General features: G+C 34.9%; 1 protein-coding gene and 1 non-coding gene across 2 annotated transcripts; both read right to left on the reverse strand.

Annotated features, from left to right (window-relative positions):
* Positions 1-391: 391 nt before the first annotated feature.
* Positions 392-9,356, reverse strand: LOC125264222 (GTPase IMAP family member 7-like). Its single transcript, XM_048183429.1, has 3 exons — positions 9,254-9,356; positions 3,364-3,396; positions 392-3,242 (listed from the first exon to the last, which is right to left on the reverse strand). The coding sequence occupies exons 2-3, from the start codon at positions 3,368-3,370 to the stop codon at positions 1,990-1,992; spliced, it is 1,260 nt and encodes a 419-aa protein (XP_048039386.1). The 5' UTR covers positions 3,371-3,396; positions 9,254-9,356; the 3' UTR covers positions 392-1,989.
* A 4,539-nt stretch (positions 9,357-13,895) lies between these two features.
* Positions 13,896-13,986, reverse strand: trnar-ucu. Its single transcript is given in 2 exon segments — positions 13,896-13,931; positions 13,950-13,986. It is a non-coding gene; the product is annotated as a tRNA-Arg (tRNA).
* Positions 13,987-14,038: the final 52 nt, after the last annotated feature.

Genomic DNA, 14,038 nt, shown 5'->3' on the forward strand with positions numbered 1-14,038 from the left:
TTAACATTTACAAAGATTAATAAATGCTTTAGAAGTGCATTCATTATTAGTACATATTAACTAATATAGTTAACTAATGTTAACTAATGAACCTTACTGTAAAGTGTTACCAATACAGTTGTAGGGAAAACATCCTAGGAAGTAAAATTAGCTCAAATTAAATATTTATAGGAAATTATAAAGAGTTGTTTAGTTTATGACGGAGCAACTGAGTCGTCCAGCGTTCATTTGCTCGAGCCGTAATAAGCTCTTGTAGCGGATATGAATATCCAACAATCGTGAAAACACTGATTAGAGCACGGTAACTTTAAGATCAGTTTAAGACATTAAATTTTAGAAGCACATAATACAAGACACTTTCTTTTAAAATCTACAAAAGACTTTATTTATTCTAACACAAACTAATCTAACACGAACACACACATACATACACACATTTATTCATATGTGTTGCAGTAAGAAAGGAAATGAGAGAGAAAGAGTTTTAGGAGAGAGAGAGAGAGTATGATATGATGAATTCCGAGCAAAATTATGCACTTTGGAAGATCTGACCTGAACGAACCATGAATTGTTAATTTAAATGCACCAGTTCAGTTTTAATCTGGGGTACTTGCTTGCGACGACTTTAAATGTGAATTTCCCTCGTCGGCATGCAGAGAAGCGTTTTCCAAGTCGATGGTTTGTCTTTTCAGTTCCAGATGGTAGTTAGGTAAAAACCAATCACGTTTTAGCTTGCTGGAAAATTGAAAGGAAGTCTCTTTGTCGCTGGAGTTAAAGCGGCAGAAGTCGTTGGTTGAACTTTGCGGCAAAAACTTAGAACACAAGACTTTCAGTGGAAAAGAAAATTGAAAGTTGGATGGCTTGAATGAGCTGCTTGTCTGTTCTTCTTGTTACTCCATTGTTGTGCTTACTCTGGTCATGGCTGACCAGTTCTTTCTTCTGTTTTTTGTGTCTTCTTGTCTTGACTTGACTATTTAAACTTAGTTGTTTTTCACACCTCAGAGGAGTTTTGGCCAATCAGATATCATCCTGTCTAGGTGTTATTTCCCGTCTCTGCTTTAGCAGAGAGTGCCATTTTAACATAATTTCGATTAAATGGAATATGATACATTTTAAACAGATTTCATTCAAGTCAGGATTTAGAAAAGAGGAAAATAATTAAATCAAGTCTAAATAAGGCATACTTTCAGTCAGTCATTCAAGAGTTATCACATTTACATGAATTGTGGGTCTTCTAAAGCAAAACTGGTTACAGGTAGTACTTGTGGACACAATTTAAAATGTATGCAGTTAAAATATGTTTGATAAGTTCATTTAAAATTGTTTGGAACAATTTTGATGCAGTTTTAGTTGCAGAACAGTCTTCATTGGGTTTTCTGTAAAGTTTTAGGTCCCTTAGAGAAACCAAAAGGGCCTGCATTGTTTCTCTGTTCTCTTTTGATCTGGTGATCAAAGACTCTTTATCTTCTTGGATGACCATTTGGTTTGTCAATTCTCCTGCTGCCAGGAAGCATGGGGGTTATAAAAGTAATTAACGTTGGTTTTCCTGTAGATGGCTGGAGCCGGAACTTTGATTCTGAATTAGAATTATGTTTTGAAAGAATCATCTAAATGATTAATGTGTCTGGTTTGTCCACAGTTCCTACACAGTATCATCAATTGTATTATGGCAATTTGTTTCTGATAAATTGAGGAACTAAATATAAAATTCTGGGTAAGTTTATCACTAATGATTTAAAAAAACAAAAACCAGCCCATATCTGCATGATGAATGTACAGGGAAGTTAACATATGTGGCTGCAACACAAATGAATAATTAACAATCCTAGACAGCAGGGTCTGAGTAAGTCAAAATGAATCTGAATAGCACTTATTTATTTATAGAGGTTTCTTTTTCCACAACTTTTAATGTGGCCAATAGTTAACAAAACTGGAAATTGTCATTACTGAATATAAATGATTTTTTTTTTAATTAATTAATATCATTTTTTATTCCTTATTCTTTAGATTAAAAGCAGTGACAGCAAGTCCTTGTATTTTCTTTATCATAACTGTTGCATTCTCAAAGTTAAGGTTTGCAGCTTTGGTCATTGCGTCATACACTGAATCAGCTTCTTCTGCAGCTTTCCATCCAGTGACTCCTCCTCCAATGGCTCCTGCAAGAGCTGCAGCTCCAATAACACCTCCAGCAATTGCCACACCTGTACTAACCCCTGCACCTGCTCCGGCACCTCCAGCAGCTCCTCCAGCGGTTGCTGCTCCTCCTGCGGTCGCTGCTCCTCCTGCGGCCACAGCTTCTCCTGCGATCGCTGCTCCTCCTGCGGTCGCTGCTCCTCCTGCGGCCACAGCTTCTCCTGCGTTCGCTGCTCCTCCTGTGGTTGCTGCTCCTCCTGCGGCCGCCACTATCTTGGCTTTTACTAGATCTTTTATTGGGCAAAAACGTCTCAATAAAGTAAAAGCTGCAGCTACTGCAACAACTACACCCAGAAGAGCACCAATCAGAGCCCCTGTTGCTAATCCTGCAAATTGCACCATATACTTTTTATGAACAATTTTCTTTGCTTTTTCTCGCTTCTCATCTGGGGGCAAATTGTCCTTATTTTTCTTCACCTCCTCTTGAATATCTTCCTCCACCTTCTGAAGCAGCTCATTGGTGAAGAAGCCGTTCTCTTTCACCATCTTGTCGATGGTGTCCAGCAGATTTTTCACCTGAACTCTGTTGCTCTTGTACCCTGAATCACAGTCATTCCAGTATTTGTTGTCAAAGACGTGACAACGTCCTCCACATTTATCAACAAGCTCCTGTAGTATGGAATTGCCCTTTACAAAATTTTCAATGGTCTGGTCATCTAGTTTCTCACCATGAGTAAATAAGATCACGGTGTGTTTCAGGACATGTTCCCCTTTCATTGTGTTCAGAAATTGTTGTACCACCTCATTTTCTTGTTTTGTGTATCTTCCGACCTTTAGAACAAAGCAAAAGGCATGAACACCAGGAGCGCATTCAATCAGAGAATTAACAATCTCAGATTTAATCTCCTTCTCATCACGATCTGTGTCAAAGAATCCAGGTGTGTCAATAACTGTGATCTTTCTTCCATGAACAAAACCTTGTTTTCTTTCTGATTTAGCTGTAACAGACTTAGCTGAAGCTTTAGCGATGAATACTTCTTTTCCGAGAATCGTATTCCCGGCACTGCTTTTGCCTTCTCCTGTTTTTCCAATAAGGATGATTGTTCTCTCTGTAAATGATGATAATAATAATAATAATAATCATACATTTTAAAATACAAAATTATAATGTGAGTTTCCATCAATGTACATTTTAAACTAAAAACACTGTGTGCAACAATAATTACTTACTTTCCATGATCTGTTTGTTGATGACGTCAGTCTCTGTAAGGTGAATAATATTCAGGTTATTCTTGGCTCTGGGCCCTTCTTCATATGGGACACTAATTATAATGATTCTCCAACCACTAATTTATTTTCCTTAATGTCTGAGCAAATTTATTACTCATAATACCGTCATTCACTCTCAGAAAAAAAAAGTGTAAAAATTGTACCTTTAGGGGTACAGCAGCTGTAACTACACTCTCAGAAATTAAAGTACATAATTGTACCTTCAGGGGTACAATGGCTTGTCACTGGGGCTGTACCCTCAAGGGTACAGCTTTTGTACCCTTGGCATAGGGTACAAATTTGTACCCTTGTGATTTGTACCTTAAGAGACCAGTTTTGTACCTTTATTTAACAGTACAAAAATGGACCCTTCAAAAAGGGTACAAAATTGGCTTTGACAGTACAATCATTGAAATATTCCGTAAAATAAATGTCTCTTAAAAATACAGTAATTTTCTGTTAATAAAATACAATTTATAACCGTAATTTTACATAAAATCTTCTGTATTTTCTTTAGCTTTTTAATACAAATAACCAGTCTTAACTGCAAAAGAATGTTTATTATTAGTTTTTTATTTTATAAAAAGCCAAAAACAGTTTTAAAACTAGTAATGGTTTCAACTGCAGCAGTATACTTAATATAACAATACATCAATATTACAAATGAAAAAAAAAAAAAGTTAGTTGAATAATAATTAAACAGTCTGCCTTCAAAACCTGACCAATGGTCGACAGATGAATTACAAGGAGTCATTAAAAAACAAACAATTAAACAAAGCAGGAAAGAGTGAGTGTTCTTAAAGTCCGTGTGACACTGATGAAAATGTCTGTGCAAGTGAATGGAGGGAGATTGGACTTCCTTCTGAAGAATGTTCCCCATGTATGTCTTCTATTCATAGTCTGCAGTTTCAGTTCAGAGAGAAAGAATCTTTTGAATAAGGGTGTCAAACTCAGGGATGGAGCTAAACTCTGCAGGACAGTGGCCCTACAGAAACTAATTAAACACACGTGAACCAGCTAATCAATGTCTTCAGGATTGCTAGAAATTTCCAGGCAGGTGTTCTGGAGCGGGTTGGAGCACTTTGCAGGACAGTGGTCCCCCAGGAGCGGAGTTTGACACATGCTGTGGACTGACCGTCATCGGCTTTCTTGAAGTGCTCTTCTCAGCTTTTGATCCCTTGGGGTTTATCTTGAAAAGGCATCTGTCAAACAAACAAAAAACAACATGAGTAATGAAACGGACTCTACTATAGAACTCTTTTAATAAATGAACAGTAAAAATATCAGAAAAGTGTCCGAAGTGTTTTCAGATAGAAGTGTTTTCAAATGTGTCCGGATTAATGTAGATAATGTAGAGAGAGCGTTTCATAACGGTTTTGATGTATTAACTTAACTGCTGGTTTCGTACCTCTGCAAGAACTCCAGAGTTGCTCCTTGGCCTGCTGGGTACGAGATGTTCAGGTAGTTGTAGGACGCAGACTCAACAGAATCACTGAAAGTGGTGCTGTGGCTATTAACAATGATTTGGACCTCAGGAATCAACGTACTCTTCCTGTTTTTCATATAGACAAGAGAAGAGATATGTAACTTTTTGTGAGAAATAAAACATAACATATATTCCAGCAATTATATTATCTTTAAATGGTGCAACTCTTACCTTTTCACCATGTCTTTAATATCAGAAACTCACACAATTTATCTGCAGAGAGAGACAGAGAGAGAAATGAGTGCATGGGACACATTAATTTACAAATCCATAATCTAAAGAAACCATTATTTTTCTGTATTTTTTTAGCAATTAAATCCAGGCTTGATGAACATAGGGATTTCTTTCAAAAACATTAAAAATACTAGGCCTAATGTTTCCAAACTTTTGACTTTTGATATATATATTCATGTAGATTCAGTCCCAAAAAATTATAAATCCATCATTGCGTAGCTTATCAGTGATCTACGGCTCTGTCTATTAAATGCCACTCCATTTGAAAGCAGGTGATGGCGATTTAGCGGTAATCAGGGAACCGGCTTTACTGACGAAATGCGCGTGAGAATCGCATGCGATATATCGCCCAGCCCTATTATGACTTTGATAATGTCAAGTTAATAACAAAACTACACTTTACCGTCAACTGATACGTAACGTAATTTTAAAAATCATAAACCTTTTAAATGATTAACGGCCCGCACCGTTTGAAAAATTAAAACACACAGTCATTGATTTAACGACTCATGCATTCGGATGGTTCAAAATGCTAAAAACAACATATAATAATAAAGAGAAGTTTAGAAAATGTGTATTTTACCTGCTTATTTTCGCTTCACATCCACGAACTGCTGCAATCCTAACGTTCGAGTCGAGTGATTCCAGTCAGCTCCGCTGCTCCGCTCACCGTGTGATTTGAAGAGACTGTATCAATGCGCCGGGCGGGAATTCTTTCAGTTCTAATATTTAAACTCTTCATAGTTGAAATGTCCGCGTATTTCAACAAAGAATGTATGATTATGTTATATTACGAGATGATATTATGAAAAGAAATCCGTTACGAAACGAAACATTGAACGCAGCAGAACTAATTTGACAAGCGGAACAGTCAGAGTAGTGATTAAGTCCAATAAAAAAGCGGAAATGTTATGTTATTTCACAGTTACATGTTTTTCACATTATTTTACGGCGGATATGTACTAAATTTACATTATATTTCTGTAATTTTACAGAATATTCAATATACAGGAAAGATCTGTAAAATAAAACAGTAAAATTCTGTAAAATTACAGATTTTTTTTACAGTGCAAGTTATTTATTTACCATAAATAATTAATAAAATATTTAAATAACTTTTACAAAAAAAAAAAAGAAAAAAAAAAGGGCTTAGCAGAGGCTGTCTCTTGATATTGTACCTTAACCTTTAAAAGAAACGGTACATATATGTACCTTTTAATGCTTGGGAACATATATGTACCTTTTTGACCCTCAAAAAGGTACATACATGTACCTTGAGGTCCAATAATAAACCCTATGGGGTACGTTAGTGTAGATTGTACCTTGGGGGACAGAAATGGACTCCTACTGTACCCCTATTTCTGACAGTGTAGGGCAGTACCCTTAAAAGGACGCACTGCATTATTATTTTTATTATTTTATTTTTTTTACCACTAAATGGAATATTTATTGTAGCTTGGAGTAGCAATACTTAACTTAAGGTACTACTATGAATCTTTTAGGTGTAAAAGATGTGCTTTTAAAGTGCATAATGCAGGTTTAACATTTTTTTCGAGATGAATATATAACCTTGTACAAAAATACCATATAAAAAGGTACTGCAGGGTTTAAAAATGTTTTGCGAGACATAAGGGCATTAATTTAGTAGATAAAGTGACGGTCTCTGTAAAAACCGCTTTTTTTTCAGCGTCGCGTCATTTTACGTCACTACAGGGAGATGTTCGCAGAGCTCTGTGTTGATTCAGTGTAGAATATATTGGTATTTAGCAACAGCGGCCGTGAATCAGTGTGTTTTCGGTAGTTTTTGTATTCTATTTATCATCGTAATGGTAAATTATTGTGTTTGTGGAGGTTGCACAAACTTCAGCCTGTCAGGACATCGAGTACAGAGGTTTACTAACAAGAAAAACTACGCTGCTATCTTCTGTGCCGGGGTTTGTTTTGTGCAGGTGAAGAGACGGGACTTCACTTCTGCATCTGCGTCGAAAAACGCGTTCATTTAAGACTGGAGGATTATCATCCTGGCGATATGATGGAGTTCAACATTGTAATACTTCTGTAAATGATTATATTAAATGAATAAACTTACGCTATGCTTCTTCAACGTTTTTACTTGAATCAATTTAAACACTGAATACAAATTATGTATTCAATTTAAACACTGAATACAAATTATGTACACATGCGTACAGTCTCACACAAAACAGTTTTGAATGATGTGCTGGTAGCTAAATACTCCAACTTCATGCATGCCATGTATGTAAACTTATATATACATTCAACTTCACACAACTACATAATCACGGCGTCATACATCCTCACACTATCAGTGAATGGGCACGGAATAAACTCATAACACAGAATTAATGAATAAAGGATAACATGAAACACATACAGTAAGTTAACTATATGTTTGGCCGCCGGTGGGAGACATGATCACGGATCCGTCAGAGATGCAGCTCGATGAAGACTTACGGTGCACATTTTAAGTTTTGTGTTTGATTATTACATTTGCTAACTACCAAATCAGTCGTGATGAGAAACGGCTATATCACGTAACGTTAGTGTGGACGGATATTAACGCGTGTGACATACGCTTGATCAAAGTTTATTCGTTTCTGTTATTAGTAATCAGTTACTCCTAGATTATCAATAGCTTTGCTATTGCCTGATTCATGATCATAATCATATTGTGATCTGAGCACATGTCGTTACCTAACGTTATATCTATAAGCTAACACCGGTCTCTGTCCTGTTCTCCACTGCTTCTCCTCACACAACAGCTCAATTTGTCTCTTTTGACCGTTATTCTGTCTAATTCTGGCCTGTCCCTGCTCTCTTGACCACATAGCAGGCTAATAAGCATTTACAATTTCCTCAGCATCCGAACTGTCATTGCGATCCATTGTTTTCCTATAGTTTATATTGATCGCGTTCCCTTCAGTGACGTCACGTCCGATTTGGCATTTTTCAGATGCGGAAGTAAAATTCTCTCACAAAAAACGACTCCAGAAGCCTATGTAGCGTATTTATGCTTGTTTTTTCAAGAAAATCTATTTCATACATTATTTTTCTACACATTGAATCACTAAAGCTCTAACCTGCAATATGCCCTTTAAGGGCACTGTCCCCGTGACAAGTTGTTGTATCCCTTTTTACACAGTGTTCATCAGATCCAATTTGATCTTTGCAGTTGTATGAGAGTGTTAGAGAAAATCACTTTATGAAATTTGCTTGTGTAAAGGTAAAAAAAAATGATATGTTGTCAAGGAAGAATGTCATTGCTTAATGGCATAACATTAAACTGCAGTTTCATAAATCCCCTGCTATACTAGTGCTGGGTGGTATTGTTATATCTTTGGGTTACCAAAATCTTTTCTTGATCTCGACGGACGTTTATGAGCGCTATTTATACATAATAAACATTTAACATTTTAAAGTTAAACATTTAAAATACTTACAGTCTACACAACAGTGTCCGTGCTCACGGCGTCACAGACATTATTTTTTTACGATTTATAAAAGATGAATCACTGTGTTACCATCTGGGATTTTGGTATGGAGACAGAGGTTATGATTATTATTGTTTTGGTAGTATTACACCACATCATGTGCGTATATTAGCACCGTTTGTGGTTTTCCTGAAAGTCACGTGATCAGTGAAATAGCTTTATTATCCATTCAATCGCTTGCAAGTTTCTTGGAAATTTACTCCAGTGGTCTGTGTAGTTTACTTTCAACGTGTAAAGAAATATATACGGGTCATTTCTGGGTTTCGGTAATATTTCAGCTCAGTCTTTTTTTTTCTTTTTTTCTTTACTTTCACTTTCAAAAGCTAAATTATAAACTGACTGCGTGTACTTTTTACAGCGGCATAATTCTCGCGCAAAGTTTGCACATTGCTTGTGTGATGTCCCTGCCTTAATGGTTTAACACGGAAATATTTCCAATATTGCGACGTGACATTTTTCTTTATGCTCAATTGCTCGCAAAATGATCATGGACAGTTAATAAGTTCACATTTCGCTCGTGACACATCAAGTAGCCTACATTATTAAATAAATGACCAAATAATCTACTTTCAAACTCAATAAACAAATAAAAAATATGAAAAAGTTTGACACTACTTACCTTCTGTACCACTGTTGAAAGAGACCGATGATATCTGGTATTATGTAATGGGTGGAGTGTAAATTATTGTAGGCGTGACGGAGTATTATTAATGTGTAATATTTTATAAAAATATTTTTCACAAGAAAATATTACACATTAATAATTGAAATATTGCCACATATTATAAGCACTGTGCAGTTTTTGTTAAATTATCTCTAAGTACGACAGAAATAAGGAATTATTTGAATGCAATAATTAGCCTATTTTTATTTAAGATAATTGACATACCAAAGTATTGTGAAAAGCTTTTAACATTTCATTTTGGTGAACCAAAAAAAAGTCTGAGGAACTGAAATATTACTGAATCCCAGGAACGACCCATATATTGGTGTTTAGTGAGTGCTGGTGTTTATTTTTAACAAAATAATATTATTTACCTTGTAGAGGATTTTTTTATGGTTTGTCATTTATTTTCATGATATATAAAATTATTATTACTATTTGTTTTCTCTCTGTCTTCTATGACATTTAAAAACAGCTTGTTCAGGAAAATTACTGCTTATGCTATTGTATTTTAAGAAGCACTTCTGAAACTAACAAAGGAAGTGAGGCGAAGGTGCAAATGTGTCTGTCTAGACAGCTTGCAGTTCAATATGGGAATATTTTCAGCTGATAAAACAGCGTAATGTCTGTTGTGAATTGTCCGAGCCAGCAGATGGCGCTGTTCCCTGTACAATCAGACCCTCGTGAGACTGATGCATAACCGGTACAATTTGAGTCCCTCTGACCTTTTTCAGTGTATTTTATGTATTGGGTCTCCAAAATATATTTTTAAAAGCTTTTTGTATTAATTGAAATGCCTCCTTTAATAATGTTTAACAACATGACATACATTTTATCTTCTTTTTAGAAATTATTTTCCATCTGTGCTTTTTTTGCTGGTAATGTGTTTTTTTTTCCTAAGTAAATTAAGATTTAAGATTAAGATTAAGAGCAGTGGCCAATTTGGGCAAAAAATCACAACCTTGTCACACCTACATTTGTATTATTTTTTATTTATTTATTTATTTATTTTTGTTAAGTTTATGAAAAAGTAATTTAAAGTTTGTTGAAATTTGTCTTAAATATGTTCAGAGAAATTATAAGAATACTGATTTTAGTTCAAATTCTGAAGTTAAGCCTTTGATTCATCAAACATGATGAGGTTTCTGTCACAAAAAGTGTGAGATTTTATGTAACTTTTATATTTTAAACAAGCAAAATAATCTGCCAGTGGGGTAAGCAAAATAATCTTATATCAAACTGAAAACAAGATTATATATCTTATTTTTGGTTTGATATAAGATTATTTTGCTTGTTTTAAGGAAAAACTCACTTAATTTTGACTTATTTTTTCTGAAAACAAGAAAATTATTTTTACTTGTCAAGAAAATGCTTCTTGATCTAAGAACTTTAAGATATTTTGACTAGAAACAAGACAAAAACAGCATTTTTTGCAGTGCCCACACTCAAACACACACACACAAACCTCTAGACTAAACACGTAAATGAACGGCAAGAATGCATTAAAGTTATTCGGTTTTCAGTAGGAAAGGTGTCGTTTAAGCGCCCCCTAAAGTAATAATTAACAATTTTTACAACGGAAGTGATTCAATCAAAAACCAACTTTAGCTCGATAAGAATTTTCCTATTGTCACTGTGAAGCTGCTTTGAGACAATATGTATTGTGAAAAAAGCTCTATATAAATGAAGATGACTTGACTTATTTGTAAGTGTGAACTCGTGAATTGTATCATAGAGTCGACATCCTTTTGTTTCCTTTCCATACATTTCTTTGCTTTGGGATCAAGTTTCTTCCATTCATCTTTAGGTACATGTGCATATACAGTACATCCAAATACACGTTGATGATCAACATTTGCTATCTCACCTGTCTCCAGGCTTCAAAAGGAGTCATTCCTTTCACTGCTTTCGTTGGGCTTCTGTTTCTCAGATACACAGCTGTTGATAGTGCTTCAGCACAGAACTTCTGAGGTCGTTTTGCATCAGCTAACATATTGAGTATTCTCATCAATGAATGTCAGGAAGTATTCAGCTATATATATATATATATATATATATATATATATATATATATATGTATGTATATGTATGTATAAACACACACACACACACATATATATATATAGCACATGCATATATGCAGTATATTAAAGTAAAGTATATAAAATTATATTACATGTAAAAATATAGTGCCTTTTTGGTTTTGATTGCAATATTTTTTTTATATGTATCATTATATATACATATATGGTCTATGCATATATTAGAAAATATAAATATTAAATCCCATATTTAAGAATATATTGCCTAATATATTACATGATATTTTCCAATATACTGCAATATATTTTTGTTTCATAAGGGAGAATCTACTGACTACGTCATTACTAAGGTAAAAAAGATTCTGATTGGCAAAGAGAAGAATTCTTCCACACATGGACAGATAAGAAGCGTATCTCCATGCATCAGGATGCTGACGAGTGTTTGAAAAGGAAAATAAATGCTTTAACATACGTTGAAGAAGTCATTCAAATAATTTAACAGAAAGATAAATGTTGATTAATAACTTAAAAGATATATATTGAAGCGGCAGCGGATTCCAGAATCCACCCCTTCAATGCACATTCACATTTTCTGTTACATGCACCTTTTCACTTTCTCTACAGTTCACATAATAGAGACTGCCTTCTTTTGTTGCAGTAGCAATCGACTTTTGATTAACATCCATGATGCAGCATCTGTTCTCTGTGAACTTGACTTTTTTTTTCCAGACTGAGTTACAGTTGTGGATGACAGTTGTGGATGCATACAAAACATCATTCAACTTGCATTCTTCTGTCTTACCATCAGTCAATGTCATCTTCAGCCGCACAACTCCACGTGTTGCTTCAACAGAGTGACTGTCTCCAAGTGTTACTTCTTGTGAGGGTTCCAGGATTTTAAATTCAACAAACTGTTTCTTGCATTAACACATGTGACATGTTGCAGAATTAGCTGATAGTGCATGACTCGCCATTAGTCCGACACTCTCACTGTCTGAGCTGCTGAGTTTTAAGGGATAAAATTGATGACTACAGGGGGACTTTGAGCTAATTTTATTTCATTTTAAGCTTATTTTATTTGATTGTAAGATTATTTTATTTTATTTCAAACTTATTTTTTAAGCTTGTTTTATTTTATACTTTATTTATTATATATATTTTAAGCATATTTTATTTATCTTATTTTATTTCAAGCTCTTTCAGTTGTAGTGTCAGTGTTGTCCAGTAGGAGGAGAGTCAATCCGGAGACACTGACCTCTGCTGGACAGCTGGAGGAACAGCAGCTGAAAATACAGATGAGATTTAAATATAAGGGGACAGGAACATAGACTGTAAAAAAAGATGGACGACGCGACGCCGCTTCCTTCCATTGTAATGAACTGAAGCCAAAATGGGCTGATGAATGGGCGCTGACACGTTACGCAATACGTCAAAAAAAAAAAAGTTTGGAGCCTGGGCATGCGCAGAAGGAATCGTCGTGGAGCCGGAGGCGGAGTCACGATATCAAACTTCCGCCCAGACGACTGCGTCATCATTCATGTATTTTAAATAGACTATAAAAATTATACACAATTTAAAAGTCTACCTATAAAATAATAGGCTATTCTGTTTCTAGAGCAATAATATTTTTGAAACAGCAAATTCAGTAGATAAAATCAATATAATATGCCACTAGAAACAACTCTAAATCGTCAGAAACGGTCCTGCCATTTTAAATCAAGTTCAACTAACGTTACAGGAGATCGATTGCTGTAATTAGAGTAAGCTATCATTAGTTTTGTCCTGCTAATTATTATTTTATACCCATAAAAATAATAAGTAACTGTCAGATAACGATCACCTGCTTTTTCCCGACATGGTTAACATTAGGTGTGTTATCTTAACTAATAACATTTATTAATTAGCTTATAAAGCTGACATTTGATGTTACAGAAAAAAAGTTCAGTGATCCGTCAGATCCTGTAGGTCAGGAAGGACAGGAATGAAAGTTGATAGATTTTCTGTCTGCCCTGTGGGTTCAGAAGACTTGTAATATGAGACTTGTTCTGCATGAGTCACATGAACTAATATTATTATTATTATTTAATATTATGATTATTTAGTGATCATTGTTTTTGTTGCTGTTTTTTGGTTTAGATCACTGCAACAATATGAGGGTGAATGATGACAGGATTTTAAGTTTCCCCTTCAAATCATACATTTCATACATAGTACACAATAACAGACAATGACAGCCATCACTAAGGCAAACACACACACACACACACACACACACGTACGTTTGCATATGTCGTTCACAGCAGCTGTAAAACACATGAATTTGTTCAGCTAATGATGCTCATTAAATGTGTTTATGCAAATACAGAAACAGAACAGAAATAAATGATTTGCATGGACAATGACGATTGTTCAGAATAAGGAGTGTCTACAATATCTAACAAATATCAATCAAGCTTTATTATATTTATAGCACAAAAGGACTCGTGTAGTTGCATTATTATAGTATTATTATTATTATATAATTAATATACTTGACGATCATAATTTAAAAAGTGCGACTCCGGTGGGACTCGAACCCACAACCTTTGAATCACATCGCTAGATATGCCTAGAAGTCCAATGCGCTATCCATTGCGCCACGGAGCCACCTGTTGATCGAGCGGAATATTACGCCTATTATACAGCTATACTGTAAACC

Source organism: Megalobrama amblycephala, linkage group LG3 (assembly GCF_018812025.1).
Source record: "Megalobrama amblycephala isolate DHTTF-2021 linkage group LG3, ASM1881202v1, whole genome shotgun sequence".
In the NCBI taxonomy this organism is placed as follows: domain Eukaryota; kingdom Metazoa; phylum Chordata; class Actinopteri; order Cypriniformes; family Xenocyprididae; genus Megalobrama; species Megalobrama amblycephala.